The sequence below is a fragment of the Lynx rufus genome, unplaced genomic scaffold (assembly GCF_022079265.1).
Source record: "Lynx rufus isolate CCGP_SWC_20201006 ecotype Redwood Valley unplaced genomic scaffold, mLynRuf1.p SCAF_7, whole genome shotgun sequence".
NCBI classification, from domain to species: Eukaryota; Metazoa; Chordata; class Mammalia; order Carnivora; family Felidae; genus Lynx; species Lynx rufus.
The window spans coordinates 116742808-116760020 of NW_025814889.1; the positions used below are offsets into that span (position 1 = coordinate 116742808).

The 17213-nt window shown below is 33.6% G+C and overlaps 1 protein-coding gene across 2 annotated transcripts in view; it reads left to right on the forward strand.

The window, feature by feature from the left end:
- The window catches only part of METAP2 (methionyl aminopeptidase 2), a 28760-nt gene extending 11759 nt beyond the window's left edge, over positions 1-17001 (forward strand). For both annotated transcript variants that reach the window (XM_047065937.1, XM_047065938.1), the window contains exons 4-11: positions 2892-2994; positions 10635-10796; positions 11537-11718; positions 12572-12666; positions 12923-13019; positions 15230-15333; positions 15838-15953; positions 16657-17001. In XM_047065937.1, coding sequence (XP_046921893.1) covers positions 2892-2994; positions 10635-10796; positions 11537-11718; positions 12572-12666; positions 12923-13019; positions 15230-15333; positions 15838-15953; positions 16657-16909 — 1112 coding nt within the window. In that variant the 3' untranslated portion in view covers positions 16910-17001. The remainder of the gene's footprint in view (positions 1-2891; positions 2995-10634; positions 10797-11536; positions 11719-12571; positions 12667-12922; positions 13020-15229; positions 15334-15837; positions 15954-16656) is intronic.
- Positions 17002-17213: the final 212 nt, after the last annotated feature.

A 17213-nucleotide genomic window follows, 5' to 3' on the forward strand; every position in this document is an offset into this window, starting at 1 on the left:
TCCTTCTGTTCAAAAATTGTTAAAAGTGTGCCCATGAGACAAGGTATTGTCTGAAAATGGTTTGAGAGATAACTCTTTCTCCCAATACCCTTGAATTACTCCCTAACAGAAGTAGATAAACAGGGAGTAATGTTAAGGGGCTACTTTGTATATGCCACTGGTAGAATTCTTCCACTGACAGATGTTTTACTATGATGCCATCAGCTTTTTTTTTTTTTTTTTAATTTTTTTTTTTCAACGTTTATTTATTTTTGGGACAGAGAGAGACAGAGCATGAATGGGGGAGGGGCAGAGAGAGAGGGAGGCACAGAATCGGAAACAGGCTCCAGGCTCTGAGCCATCAGCCCAGAGCCCGACGCGGGGCTCGAACTCACGGACCGCGAGATCGTGACCTGGCTGAAGTCGGACGCTTAACCGACTGCGCCACCCAGGTGCCCCTGCCATCAGCTTTTATTGTGCCTCCTCTGAGGATGTTGTTGAACCTATTGTTCATTACATTTCTTTATGAGTACTTGTAAAAGACACTCTTTTGTTTGGTCTTAGTATCAAGAATAATTGTGCTTTTCCTGAGTACTTACGTGTTTATCTCATAAGCATGATCTATATGCAAATAACCTAGCTTTAAAAATATATATATTGTCTACTAGAGGGCTTAGAGCCAAATCTGTGGTTTTGTATTGGCTGTATTTCAGGTTCTACTTTATGTTCTTTCCATGTTTTGATTTTTGTTCTCTTATTTACTGTTTCTTATTTGTTTATTTTTGATCTCCTTGTAGGCTATCATAAATCACTTCTGGAATAAGCCAAATAATGTAATAATGAGCCATTCACTGCCCTTATTTTCCTTATTTATAAAGTGAGAGAATTACAAATGATAGTAATGATAACTGTAGTACAGATTGTATAATTATTCATAGTTTTAGATAATAAAACTTGGGCAGGGTACATTAGTATTTTCAAAGGTTATCCAAGATTTCATCTGGTTCTTCATTTTGTGGATGAGGAATCTGAGGCTTGGCACATTTGGCCATTTGTCCAAGTCACAGTTAATAAGTGGTTAAGGCTAGTCATATTTTTATTACAAATTTTTTTCTCTAATGTTCTTTTTGAGTCTTTTGCTTTAATAATTTATGGACAGTATAAAAGGCATCTGTCAGATTTGTAGATGAAATAAAGCTGAGGGTGGTAATACTTTTGTTGATAAACTCAGGATTTCAAAAGATCAAAAAAACTGAGAAATAGACTAGGATTAGCAAGCTGAACTTTTATAGATGTACATAAAATTAGAACAGGGTAATAGGATCTAAGGATTTTGAGTGCTAGTACATTGTGAGCCAAAAAGCAGGGAGTCTTAACTATTTAATAGCTCTAAGATTTTTAGAATTAAAAGTATAGTCTTATATTAATTATACCTTATTTGGACTATTAATATGAATCAATTCTGATACCAGCTTACAAAGAACATTGACAAATTCAAGGCTGGCACATAGGGGTGAAAGTGTTAAGAACCATTTCCCTCAAAGTGGTTTCTTATCATAGAGAGGAAGGAATCAGTTGAAATGAAAAGTAAAATGTTTTCCACTGCAAAGAATAAAGCTGGAACTAACAGTATAAGTATAGGAAGAGGTTTCTAATAGTTACAGTTCTTTCAAAATGAATGGATTTTTGCTTGGGAGATAAAGACTGCTTCCATTGTTAGGAGTTCACTGCCATCTGTCAGAGGCATTAGGGGATTCCTAGATTTAAGTGTAAAGCTAAATTAGTTGACCTCTAAGATCTTTTTTTATTTTAAATTTAAATGTTCCCTCTTAGGAGGGCCCTAAAACAGTGTTTCCCAAGTTTACTTGCCCATAGGACGCTTTTAAACATTATGTAAAGACGGAAAAACATTTGGTGCTCATGAGATACTATTTGGGTTAAAGGAAGGAACTGAACATGGTTCCATAGATAAATGATTTGGCTCAATAAAGTCATATTTTTATTTATATAGTTTTTCCCCCATTGCAGAACAAAGAGAGCAAAATATGTGTTAAAATTGAAGACAAAAATCTGTAACATAAGACCAGTTATAATCAAAAGAAAACCACATATTTCACCTCAGTAGTTGAAATACTGCAGATATACATTGAATGTCTTATATCACTGCATAAATTAACTCAGCTTCCTGGCAGTCTTTGGAAATAGCAGTCATTACTAAAAGGTGATTCTTCATATAATAAGAACTATGTAACTAGTTCTTATGTATTTAAACATTTTTTTCAGAAGACAGATCTCCAGATATTTTTGAAAGTCATCTTGGAACACTGGTGTGTTTTAGAACATAGTTTGGGAAATAATGCTCTTAAAACATATGTAAGAACTCTACCTTTTTTTAAGTATCTGGAAATTTGTGTATGGCTACCTAAATTCTTTTAGCCCTGGGTATGTATATGCTTAACTTTTATATCTTATTATTTCCTTGAAATAAGTTTTTCACTTAATTTATTAACACATAGTAGTTTTATATTTTTATTTCATCTTTATAGGATTTCTTTCATATTTTCTTGTTGCTTCTTTGATTTTTATTTGTGAAAAACAGCCTTTATGCTATTCCATTTCCAGTATAGTAAACGAAGACAAAAACATTAGAATGTGCTTTCTGCCAAGGCATATACTATTTAAATACATAATGGAATTCTAAGGAGTTGAATATTTCTATTCCCAAGCAGCAGTACATCGGAGAGGAGGTGGCCAGCATGGTGAAATATCTTCTGTTTTTAACTGTAAGACAGCAAGGAGATTCTTTAAAATTAGGTCATATAACAACCATTAGGAACTGAGAAAAACTGTAATGATAAGTGCTTAATTTTATTTTTAACTGCAGGAGTTAATGCTTTATTTGTATCTCACAGCAAAAGTTCAAACAGACCCTCCCTCAGTTCCAATATGTGACCTGTATCCTAACGGTGTATTTCCCAAAGGACAAGAATGCGAGTACCCACCCACACAAGATGGGTAAGGATCATAAAATAACTTCCAGTTTGATTTTTGAAAATTGTAGCTTAGCAATAAAGCAGATTTGATTTTTCTCAGAGCTTTGGTCCACCACCTTAATAAAAGCTTGTGAATTTGTTAACCAAAAATACAGTAGAAGCCCTCTTATCCAAAATAATTGGGACCGGTCATAGTTTAATCAAAAAAGTATGTTAAAGTGGGGAATAACAAAAAATAAAAATCTTTATTGATAAAAGTTAAACATTTGTTTTTTATCATTCTTGATATTTGAACATGTTTTTTCTCCTCATAAGCTATATCCATAATGCATTGTCTTTGAATGTATTCCATTTTGAGCTGCTGTGAATAGAAACTATGTAGTCTGAGGTCTGATACTTGTAAGTTTACATTTTTTTCCTGAAACCATTTGCAGTTCTTATCTACACTTAATGTGACAAGTTTTTTTTTTTTTTATGACTTGCCTTTATTTAGACTTTTCTGAGTAGTCAATTTAGTTTTCATAGGAAAAATTTTTTTTATGTACTGTATAACAAAATTACAGAATTATAGTAACTGATAATTTACACCGGTTTGTGAGCAAATCACCTGATTGTTCTGAAAGGCAACATTTCCGCTGGTCAGCAGACACTCATAGTGGCATTATGTTGACTGGCTAAGAACATGGAAGCTGGGATTCATTTGAATACCAACTCTAATGCTTATTAGCTTTGTGACTTGGGCAAGTAATTTATCATGTCTTTGTTTTCATTTCTTCATCCATAAAATAAGCACTTCATAGGGTTGTTGTGAAGAATATATGTAAAGCACTTAGGAGGGTAACAGACACATGTAAGCATTGTTAGTTGCTGCTGTTATTATTCAGAACAGGAACCTGTCAGCCCCTAATTTTCAGAATACAGTGGCCATTGGTCAGTATATTTTACAGAGGGAATTGAGACCATCAGTTAATCCAGTGGTTGCCATAGTTGGTTAAGAAAGCTTCTACTGTAGCCTTGTTTCACTGACCTGTAAAGACATCATTGTTTTTCTTTAAATTTAGGAAAGAACATGATATTGTTATATTTTAATCCCCCTCCTTAATTCCCAGTACCTATAGGGAATAAGTCTATAAAGTTCTGAAATTTTGTGTCATGAGCATCTTTTCTTTGGATTTGAATTCATCAGTCACCATCCCTATCTTAAAGCATCTGTTTTTGAAATGTTACAGGCATGTAATTAAACTTTTTGTAGTACATACGATATAATCAACATTTATTTTTAAATATAATCTTTTTAATTTTTTTTTTTTTTTTTTTTTTTTTGCTTGTTCCCTCTTCCTTCCCTTCCTTCCAGACCCATGTAACCACCTAGCAGGTAGCCTTCCATATTTTTATATGCTCCTATATGTACACATCTATGTCTGTTTATGTAAGGGGAGTGTTTTGGTCTTGTTTGTTTTCCAAAATGGAATCCTATGCACATTTTCCTCACCTTTTCTCATTCAGGAAGGCTCTCCAAGTCAGTCAGAAGACCTGTTATTCTTTTGAATGTCTTTATAATATTCCATAGAATGAATATGCTATATTGTATTTCACCATTTTCTAATCAATGAGCATTTACTTTGTCTCTAATATTTTTTGCCATATTATAAACCATTCTGTAATAAGTATTTCTAAGATACACATATGTATTTATGTATACGTGTTTATGTATGTGTCTCCTTACACTCTGGCAGTTTTACTGTGTGATAGTTTTCCAGGAGTGGAACTGCTGAATCAAAGAATATGTTAATACTTTAGTTTATGATTCTCAAACTGCTAATGATTGTGAGCATTTTTTGATTTTTGGCTTTGTTCTTTTGCTCTCCTAAAAGTTTTAAAATTTTGAATATGGTATATTATACCTCTGGATTCCTAGCAGTCTCTTAGATTTTTTTCAAACTCTTCCTCTGTGTTTTATTATGTCTTTAGTTAGTCTGGAATTTTTTTGTGTAGAGTTGGGAGTGCTAATTTTATTTTATTTCAAATGGACAGCCAATTGTGCTAGAATTGTTTATTCATGAAATAATTCATTCTACTCAATGGAATAACCACCTCTGCCATATACTATATTCTCATATTATGGAACTATATTTTCTTAGTCAACCAATTTCTATTATTCTACGGATCTGTTTGTGTATTCCTGTGCTAGTATTTGGATTTATCAACAACTTTATATGTTGATAATTCAATAAGGCAAGTCTTTCTCCTCTGCCATACACGCCCAAACACAGTTCTTTTTTATACTAAGCTGTTTTTAGTCATAATAGTTTTAACACATATACCCACAGAAAAATGCTCTCATTAGAATTCTGATCAGAATTGCATTATACTTATGTATCTTTTTTCAGAAAATTGACAGTTGTGTCACTTTATCTTATCCATTGTCATAGTATATTTTCCCACTTATTCTGATTCTTTTCAGGTAGGTCCCATCCCTTGTTTGTTAAATTTATTAAGTGTTTTATGGTTTTGTTACTGATGTGAACAGGATGTTTTTATGTTTCCATTTCTATGTGTTTATTGCTAAGTGGAAGAAAACCATTGATTTCCTATACTTATTAAAAAATAGATTAATATTTTTAATAATGTGAATATAGTGGAACAGTTGAAGTAATGTTTAATACAAAGAAAATTGAGATTTTATAAACCTTAAAAACTATCTTTCCCTCCTTACTATCATCTGTTGCAAATTAAACATTGTAAAGGTAGAATAACCTCTGATTTTGAAACAATAAAGGAAGATATTAATTATATGTTATATTTCTTAAGTAATACTTAAATATTAAAAAGCAATCTTGTATGCTGTGGGGAAATGAAAAAGAAGTTTATTGTGGTTATGTTTGCTTTTTAGTAAGTTTTAATTTTTTTTTTTTTAACGTTTATTTATTTTTTTGAGACAGAGAGAGACAGAGCACGAACAGGGGAGGGTCAGAGAGAGGGAGACACAGAATCTGAAACAGGCTCCAGGCTCTGTGTCAGCACAGAGCCCGACGCGGGGCTCGAACTCACGGACCGAGAGATCGTGACCTGAGCCGAAGTCGGCCGCTTAACCGACTGAGCCACCCAGGCGCCCCAAGTTTTAATATTTTTTGACATTCATATAACCAGTTTTGACTGTTTGCAAATAGATCAGAATCAGTATTCTTACAGGTTTGGTAAAGTATTAAATACAGTTTTATATCTACCCTTTTTTTTTTTTAAGTTTTCATTTAAATTCTAGTTAGCACACAGCATAATACTAGTTTCAGGTGTATAACATAGTGATTCAACACTTCCATATATCGCCCAGTGCTTGTCACAACAAGTGCACTTCTTACTCTCCATCACCTGTTTCATCTATTCCCCCCACCTCCCACCTCCTGTAACCATCAGTTTGTTCCCTACATTATAGGGTTTGTTTCTTTGCTTGTCTCTTTTTTTCCTTCATTATTTTTTTTTAATAAACTTACTAAAAATTGCATGAATTATCACAAAGAACTTGCCTGTGTAACTACCACCCAGGTTGAGTGCAGCATTTTATTTAGCTTTTTTTAAAATAATTCTGCACTTAAAAGAAAGAATTCCTGCATACCTTTCACTCAGGTTCTCTTTAACATTTGCCTCATCTATTGTTCTCTTTCTCAGGGGAATATGACAATTACACCGAATATATATATTCTGTATAATATACCAGTAACATTCCATTTTCTCCTTGGAAGACAGAAAGATAGAGGGCAGATGTGGAAAATGTTATATTGGTGAATCTCTATTCATCTACTTTTTCTGAATTATTTGAAAGTAGTTTGTGTATTTTTGGATGGAATACTAGACAAGTAGATATCATGTCCTTTTCAGGATTGTCACATCTGGAGGCACATGATATCAGATTTTATCACTTGGATAAGGTGTATCTAGTTTCTCTAGTGTGTCATTACTATTTTTTCCTCTTATAATTAGTAATTTGCACTTCTAAAAAAACTGACTTTCTCTGTGTATTTCCTATGTTAGTAAAAATTTTTAAACCAATTTTGAATGAGTATAATATTCTATTTTGTATCTAGTATAATTTTATTAGTGATTTCGCTCTATTTTCTGTAACCTGGAATTAGTTGTAAAGTCTTAGATTATATTTAGATTTTGACAGGGACATATAAGTGATACTGTGTTCTTCATATTGAATCATAGTCTGTTGCATCAGATATAATGTCAGATTGTCAGATTGTTCTGTTACTAGTTTTACTGTATGTGGTCACTTGGTTAATGTGATACTAGCCAGCTGTTTCTTTTTTAAAGGTACTTTTTTCTTTTTGCAGTTTCCAAGTAATCTGTGGGTAGTTTGGTACCATTGGAATATCCTTTTTTTCAACAGCCTTTTTCTTAAGTATTTTAATATCCATTCATGCTTTATCAGTTTTCATTGGGGACTGCAAAATGGTGGATTTCTAATTCTGTAGTTCTTTCTACATTTATTAGCTGATTTTCTATAAGAAGAATTTTCCTCTATCAGCTGGGTCTCAACTTTATCAGTTAACTATAGTTTCTTATAGGCAAAGTTAAAACATGCTTTATTTTTCTGTTTACCAGTTTTCAGAGGAAGGAATTGATCTACATGCAATCTTAATTTCTAGGTTAAAGACATGCATTTTTAAATGAATTTTATAAACGTGGTATTTGGTGCTTTAAAAATATAAATGTAAGTAGCTTTCAAGTTATCTATGCAGTGAGTTCAGAAATGTTTACAACTGTTTGAAACTAATAATCAGATTCCTTTGTATCTTTTGGTTTTATTTACATTTTATGCTCTTAACACATCTAGTAAAAATGATGAAATATTGAAAAGACTCCGAAATATGAAAGAGGTGTGGGAAGTTTACATACTCTGTAAACACTTCTGTAAAGATTCTCTTTCGAGCAGTTATTTTGATAGTTTTGTTGTACATACATAATTTATTTAAAAAGTATTTCTAACCCACCTCTGTCACTTGGATGAATTAATTGCCTTTTCAAATAATTATTGGCTCAGAATGTTTTTTTCATTTTACTGATTTCTATGTATTTGCTAAATAGACTGAACGTCAAAATATCAAATTTAGGAAAGAAGACAGGCTCCTTGATAATATTTTTTGTCTTTAGAACGAACCTGGAATTCTAATTTTAGATGCTGGCAGTCTATTTCTTGAATATTACTAATGGCTTTCAATTTGAACTCAAGACTTAGGAAAAGAATTTCTTTAATCTAGCTTCTGATTGGTACCTCTTTAGCAACAATGTAGAACATTCCATAACCTTTTGAAGAATTACTGCTTCTAAGAATCAAGCTATGCAACTTCAGAAGTGTAAGATGTTTATTTGAGACCTGTTGATTTCATTATTGGAGATCTTTATTGTGCCATATTTTGATTCTAAAATGTAGTTAGATAGCATTTGAAATTTAATTATACTTAGCATTTTAATCTATAAGAAATGGATTCGAAGAATTGAAGAGAAAAAATGGGAATTGATAATGACAGTTTCATTTTCATGGCCCCACTGCATGATATCCATCAATTCCCTGTGGACATGGTCTTTCATCTTAGCCATTCTAGAAAAAACATTTGGGGATATTTTTGTTTTTCACAAAATGTTTGGCTTTTGAGGCAAGGGGTGCAATAATGGTATGGCTATTGTATATGTGCCAGAATTATGGCCCATGTAAGAGACAACTGTGATATGTTTTGTTTAAAAACTGATGTCTTTAGCCAGTATTCTTATGCCTGGAAATGATTGATTCTTAGAATGTTTGGGTTCTTGGTTTCCAGGAAAGATTTTTGGATTCATGGGAGAGAATAAACTGGAGTTATATCTGGAGGTCAGGAGATTGTGGCTTGTCTGTCCCATCATGGAGTGAGCAACTATAAGTGTATTGCAGCTAAAAAAGATTGAGCCACATGTTGAGAATATACTTTTTTAAAGGATCATATCCTGTTACCTTCTAGTCTGAGGATGTTCCTTTGAATACTTGTAATTGCCTCTTGAATCTTCACTGTTCCGATTAAAAGTAATTCATACACATTTAAGTATTTGTGGCGTTCAAAACTGACCTTAACAGATGGTGCTGCAATATTTCATTTCTTTGTAATGTCAGTATATAGATCCAAAATACATTTCCAAACAGAAAATAAGCCAAAGAAGCCTCTGTGATGCTTAAGTATCCCTAAAATGACATAGGATGGCCCCTTTGTGTCATTGTAGCAAATTAGAGGTGCTAGATGTTGGCACACAGGTAGCTGTTGCGGTAGGAAGTAATCATAACTTGACAACGACCAAGAACTCACAGTATTTGGAAACATTAATTTAGGGGCATACTCTAGAGCAGTTATGTTAACTTTTTCTATAAAGAGCCATGTAGTAAATATTTCAGGCCATGAGTATTACTCACTTACGCTTTTATAGCATGCACGTAAGTACCTATAGACAGTACGTACACAAATAGACATAGTTGTATTGCAGTAAAATTTTGATTATGAGACATGTACCAGGCTGTATTTTGTATTTGCCTGCAAACCATAGTTTGAGGAAAACAGGAGTAATCTTGAAGGCATCACTTTATTTCTTTTATTTTTAAATTAAAACATTTTTTTAATGTTTATTTATTATTGAGAGACAGAGAGAGCATGAGCATGGGAGGGGCAGAGAGAGGGGGAGACGCAGAATCTGAAACAGGCTCCAGGCTTTGAGCTGTCAGCACAGAGCCCGATGCAGGGCTCCAGCCCACAAACTGAGATCATGGCCTGAGCCGAAGTTGGACACTCAACTGACTGAGTCACCCAGGCGCCCCAATGAAGGCATCACTTTATACTGAGTATAATTTATACCTCAGTGATCACTGAGTTGTGAACTGTGTATTCAATATTGCCAGTAATGTATGAAAGTTATAAGAACTTTTTAAAAGATTTTCATTTGATAAGTTACTATTTTTGAAAGGTGCTGCTTAAAGGGAGTCAGTGTATCTTCTCATTTCCCAGATACTGAATAAAAAATGTTTGTTATCCCTGGCAGTTTTCAAATATGAGCCATATCCTTCAAGGAGCATTGCCTCTTACATTAGAAAGATCCTGCAAAAGCACATAATATTTTATATTTTGATGAAAGTGTATGTAGATTTCCGGTCAAGTTTTCATATTAGTACTTACCCTGTTGATGAAATTAAATGTTAATTTTTGGCGTGGTCTTTTTTTTTTTTATTTTTTTTTTTATTTTTTATTTTTTTGGCGTGGTCTTTTGAAGTCTCTCAGAGTAACCTTGAGTGGAAGGATAATTTTTTTTCTTCCACTGCTTGGTTTCCAGGACTCTTTTCTGGCTTCTCTGGTTTTTTTTTTTTTTTTTTTTTCCTTTTTTGTGTGGCAAAGTTTTAGTCTCTTTGACTATGAATGAAATTTCACTTGAGGACTTTGAGAGTCTTACAAAAAAGGTTTAACTTGATTTGGCTTGATTGCAAATGTGTGACTACTCGTATTTCAGAAACTTTGCTGATGTTTAATACAAGAAATTGTGTGACATTTTTATCTAAAATGTCTTATATTAGTGTATTTTTATCTCTCAGTTTTTATGCTTATCTGCTGTTTCTAAAGTGACTAATACTATGCTATACATACTATAAAGGCGAACAGCTGCTTGGAGAACTACAAGTGAAGAAAAGAAAGCATTAGATCAAGCTAGTGAAGAGATTTGGAATGATTTTCGAGAAGCTGCAGAAGCACATCGACAAGTTAGAAAATATGTTATGAGCTGGATCAAGCCTGGGATGACAATGATAGAAATCTGGTAAAAGGAATATATTTTTGTAAGAATGTGATAAAAAAAAATTTTTTTTTTAAGTGCTAACTCTCCAGTTGTAATGTTTGGCTTTCTTACTACTTAAACTTGAAGTGAGGGTTCTAGAAATATGAGTTCTTACACTGTAAATGTAATGAGGAAACCATAAGAGGACATTTATACCTCAACAACCCTATTTTGTACATTGTACACTTATATGTGCAAATGCACACATTACTCTGATTCTTACTTTCTGTTCGGAAGTCTATTACTTCTCTATCTAACAATTTGTATTAAAATTATTGGTCACAAAACAGTTACAATGCAATGAAGAAACCAATAAAAGTACTTTGTCTCTAGTTTTCCTTTCGAGTAGTAATTAGCTATAAAAGGCAACAGTTCTCTAATTCAGACAGTTTTTTTAAATGTGCAACATTGAGCAAATAAAATGTAATCAACATTTATATTAGTCTGAGTGGAGAATCTCACTTCCTAGTAACTAAGTTAAAAGTTGATTGTGTGGTTCTGTTTCTCCAGATTTCTAGTGGAATTGAATTTTTTTTAATCTTTTATCTTTTAGAAATGAGCTACTATTTTCATAGCATCAGAGAACTATTAGTCATTCACATCCAGGAATTGTTCAGATCTTTCCCAGAAAGTAACTTAAGAGTTTTAGTAAATTCTCTGGACCTGATGACCTTTAAGGTATATAAAGATAAAAATGTAAATAATTTTTTTTTTTTAAATAGTGAAAAGTTGGAAGACTGTTCACGAAAGCTAATTAAAGAGAATGGATTAAATGCAGGCCTGGCATTTCCTACTGGGTGTTCTCTAAATAACTGTGCCGCCCATTATACTCCAAATGCTGGTGACACAACAGTATTACAGTATGATGACATCTGTAAGATAGACTTTGGAACACATATAAGTGGTGAGTTTTTGGAAATAATTCCCCCCCCCCCACCTCCAGAAAAAAGTAGTCTTCTCTCTGTTAGATGGGGCTCAGGTACTTGAACTCCCTAATTTTCTTCTTTATGCCTCACTTTTCAGTAGAGTTGTGTTGAGCCAGTTTTTGAGATTTACTTTTAAGTATCCTACTACATGGAGTATAATGCAAACCATTGGTAATTGAGGTTTATAACTCTTTGTATCAAGGTGAGAAGAAATTAATCTTGTTTATCTATTCATGTTGTTTCAGAAATTTATCTGTTAATAAGAACAACAAACATTTACTTAGAACGTTTAAGTTTACCAACCTTTATATACTTGCTAGCTTTTCTAAATTCTGCCCCCAAACCTTGTTGGGTGAGTACCTTTTATCTCACTTAGGTGAGAAAATAAAGTTCAGATAAAGAAAATAAAATTCAGATAAAGTACTTACCTGAGGTTTTGCTAAATTGCAGCAGCTGCACTGATTGGTGTTTGTAGACCTTTACATTTTCTCTGCCCACATTACTGTTCCTTAGTCCCCAGGTTTTTCTCTTTTTGATTTGTTTCTGTTTATATTTTTGCTTATCCACCTAGGTTAGTACTATATTGGTGCTATCTTGAAATGTTACATACTGACCCTGGAATTAGTCTTTGCATTCTGAAACTTTTATATAACTTATTTATACTTTTTTTCACTTTGATTTTGAATGCTGTGTGGGTACTTGGACTGCTGCCTTCATTTGAGCCCATCGTTTTATTTGCATGTTAACTAGGCAGATTAATAGAATAGATGCAATAAAGTAGACACATTGACTAGCTGATACATCAACTTAAAGAAGAATTTTCTCTTTCAGGTAGGATTATTGACTGTGCTTTTACTGTTACTTTTAATCCCAAATATGATACATTATTAAAAGCTGTAAAAGATGCCACTAACACTGGAATAAAGGTATGTGAACTGGAAGCACAATTTCATTCAATGTATTTTGAGCATTTTATAGCCTGTTGAAGGTCTTTGGATTATGTAAGACTGGTCTACTGCCCTTAGGGTTTTAAGTGGACAATTCTAGTATAATATACCAAGGTTTTATAAAGGAAGTTATAATATACAAAGCAGTTTATCTAATTGTCCTTTTAGAATACTAATAAATTGTAATAAAATTATGCATTTTGAGTAACAAGTATATGTATCATTTTGTTTTTAGTGTGCTGGAATTGATGTCCGTCTGTGTGATGTTGGTGAGGCCATCCAAGAAGTTATGGAATCCTATGAGGTTGAAATAGATGGGAAGACATATCAAGGTATGTTTTTAAAAAATGAATATTATTTTGAAATGCATGTGACCTCTTGCAGAATTAATTTTACAAAGTAGTGTTGAGTGCTTTCTTTATCTCCTGGGAATATAAAGAGGGAATACGGAGGGAGAATAACTTCATCTTATTAGGAAAACTGTGGTCACTAGGTGGGAACTCTTGCCGAGCTGCGGTAGTAGCTGATAAGATATCCAGGGATTTATCTGAGAATGGCCAAAATGTAGACTTGGTTTTCTGTGACTAAGTCAAATTGAGGCTTAAAAAGAAGCCAGGGACTCATTCCATTGATGAGCCCTTCACCTTTTTTTTTTAAGTTGAGTTCAGAATTTAGAGCCCAGTTAATTCCTTGTGTGTTTTTTCTTTAATCTTTATTCCCTTTGCCTCTTGGTCTTTCCCAGCCACTGCCTTAGGTACACAGTCCCAGAGTCACCTGTGCTTTGTGCTGCTTTCCCAGCTCTCAGGGTCTAACCACTGTCCTCCTTCCTGATCTGTGCTCACTGCTCTTTGTAACTACTGTTCTAATAACTTTTTAATTTTATTTTTATTTATTTTTATTTTTTAGTGAGTATATTTATTCTAATAACTTTCTTAAGGAGTGTTTCCCACATTGCCTTTAACCAAATCCTGTCTCTCCCTTGTAGTCATCTGAGCAGAGACATTCATACCGCCTTGACCTCTGTAAATTCACATGATTTATTTAGCATTCTTTGCCTGACCTTGTTGATACTGATAGACTACTGTTTCTACCAACTGCAGAAGGTATTCTTCCTCTGCAACCTGATGGTGTATGTCCTTGTTGCTCACAAATCCGTAATCCTGTAAACATCAGTGCAAATCAATTTTGTACAGTACAGTCAATGTAATTGTCATTGTTTCATTGTTGTAGAGTTGAAAAAACCTTGCTACCTAATTCTGCCTTAAAAGAAAGGCAACTTGTACTGGAATTCTAGCACTGCAGAGATAGATTTTTTTAAACCATTTTTGTGGAATATCACTGAAAATACATGCAACACAAAAATTCAGTTAAACAGTTGTAAAAGTTATGTAATTTTATCCCTTGAGAAATAGAATATTGTCAGCATTCCAAAAGCCCTTCAATTCTGTATACTCTTTTGAATTAGAGCAGTCTTCCTCTAGCAAACCACAGTCTTGAGTGCTAAAGTATTTACATTTGCTTTTCTTTATGTCTTTAGTATCTAACTATGCATCCTTAAACAACAGTATATTTGTGCTTAACTTTTACATATATAATAATAAAACAACATGTATATAATTGTGCCTGTTGTTCTTTTTTCTTTAGGTTTTATTTTGTTGTTCAGTGTATCCCCAACCTTTCATTTTTATTGTTGAGTAGTATTCCATTGTGTGAATATACCACAATTTGTTCTGTAATTGGTCTCAAGATCTTGGAGTTGTTTGGATTTTCCTTATTAACACTTGGAATGTGCTATAATTGTAAAATTTAAGATAGGGAGGTGTGTAGATTCCATTATGTAGGCCAAAGCTTTCTGGAATTTTCTACACCCTGGTGGCAGTCCTGCTAGATTCATTTTGTGTCCTGGGATCTTCAAGCCCTAGGACTGGAAGTCCAACCCCCCCCCTTTGTCAACTGAAGAAAAAACCGTATGAGTTGGTTTGTGAAAAAAATAAAAAAATGTATGGTTTTACATCCTATCATTTCGACACAGTATCCACATTTTCACATTACCTTTTGGTCCATAACTGTAAAAATATTTTTTGTTTGTAATCACTGTGTACATGACATGTACTGTGTAATATAACTTTATATTAACAGTATCTCCTTAAGGGCACTTGGCTGGCTCAGTCCAAGGAGTGTGTGACTTTATCTCAAGGTTGTGGGTTTGAACCCCATGTTCGGTGTAGAGATTAAATAAAAAAAAAAAGTTAAAAACGAATGAAAAACAATACCTCCTTAGATGACCCCCCATTGTTACCTCATCACATAGTTTTTTCTTTTCCCATCATCCCCCTTGACTCCCTTCTAGTTTTTAGTAAATTGCAGTTAACATCTTTTCTATATTCTGCTAGTTTTCCAGTTTGTATTTAACTATGTCAATGCGAGGTTATTTAGTAGTGCCATATCGTTTTTAAATCAATGCTTGAACTCTGTGCCAGAAAGCCAAGAGATCTGTTTGTGCTTCTGGAAACCTTGAATAACTGTTTTCCTATTATGCCAGTGAAACCAATCCGTAACCTAAACGGACATTCAATTGGGCCGTATAGAATACATGCTGGGAAAACAGTGCCCATCGTGAAAGGAGGAGAGGCTACAAGAATGGAGGTATGTATGCCATACATACAAAGTGTTTATTGTGAAGCATTCTGATTTTTTTTTTTCCTAAACTAAAGTTAGTGATAGTTGAGCATATAGTATGTTGAGCAAAATTAACTTGCCATCTTTACTGGTCTGAGTATGCAAATTGTGTCTGGTCAGGCCAGGGCTCAGTCAGCTATGGAAGTTGGGTATGTCAGAGGATTGTTCATTCAACACTTAATGAGTATTTACTAAGCATCTCTTAGATGCCAGTCTCTTTAGTAGTCACTGAGGATGTAGTAGTGAACAAAATAAAATTCCCTGCCTGTATAAAGCCTACATTCCAATAGGAGGACATAGACCAAAAAGTGCTAAGGAGATAAAGCAAGGAAGGGTGGATGACTACCAGGGGGTTATTTCATGTTGTTTCTTATATGAAGTAAATAATAACCTCAGCCTGAAGTTAACAAATGGCAATTTTAATTGGTTCTGAATTTTTCTTCTCTCCCCTTGACCTTACATATTCTTTAGGAAGGAGAAGTGTATGCCATTGAAACCTTTGGAAGCACAGGAAAAGGTGTTGTTCATGATGATATGGAATGTTCACATTATATGAAAAATTTTGATGTTGGACATGTGCCAATAAGGTGAGAGACTGTTGTTTTTATAGGAGTATTAAGCTTCTTTTCCCAGTTAGTAGCATTTTTAAAAATATGACAAACATTCACAGTGGTATATTCATTAATGTACAGTTCTATAGCCTACCAGTAAGTTGTGTGGATTTTTATAATACAGCAAGGAAATTGGCCTGTTAAAAATCTTACCTGAGATGAAAATGATATAGGCAAGTATTCTCTTCAGATCCAGTTTCTAATAATTGTTAATACTTTCAGAGAGAATCATTTTGCTGGCATTTCTAGGTTTTTGTTCTTAATATTTTCCTATTGATAAACTTTCTATTTTTACCTTTTTTTCCCCTTAAATTTTTTGGAGAAGATGGTTGAAGGATGGATTTATACCTCCTTTATGTGCAGGTTTTTCAGCTTGGTGCACAAAAAAGGAAATTACCACCATAATACTGTTGATGAGTGTCTACTGGGAATTTAAAACACATATGTAGACACATAAATAAATACGTAAGATAGTCTTCAGGTGGTCTCCCATTCAGCTGCCATCTATAATTACGTATGGGCTGTTATACATTCTGACTTTTGAATGTTGAAAGAGACAAAAAGTTTTTTGAAGTTAATTACCAAGTAAAACCACAGCTACCATATGAGTTTTCCTTAATGGGGAAAATGAGTTGGTAACTTTTTAGCCACCTGTTAATTTTGGATTTTCTCCTCTTAGGCTTCCAAGAACAAAACACTTGTTAAATGTCATCAATGAAAACTTTGGCACCCTTGCCTTCTGCCGCAGATGGCTGGATCGCTTGGGAGAAAGTAAATACTTGATGGCTCTGAAGAATCTGTGTGACTTGGGCATTGTAGATCCTTATCCACCATTATGTGACATTAAAGGATCATATACAGCACAGTTTGAACATACCATACTGTTGCGTCCAACGTGTAAAGAAGTTGTCAGCAGAGGAGATGACTATTAAACTTAGTCCAAAGCCGCCTCAACATCTTTTATTTTCTAAGCTTTGTTGGAGTACATTATACCACAATTTATTTGCAACATGTTTGTCTAACAGTGGGCCTATGTAATGCTTTTATCCATGTTTAAAAAGGAAGGACTTTGATCAAATGCAAACCATCTAATGTAATTAGCCAAGGAAAAAGCTTTCAGGACTTTCAAATGTTAACTGTTTTTCCCATCTAGGAAATGCTATAAAGCTCAAGTTAGTTAGGAATGACTTACACATTTTTTGTTTTAAACACCTAAGAGATGCTTTTCAGATATTT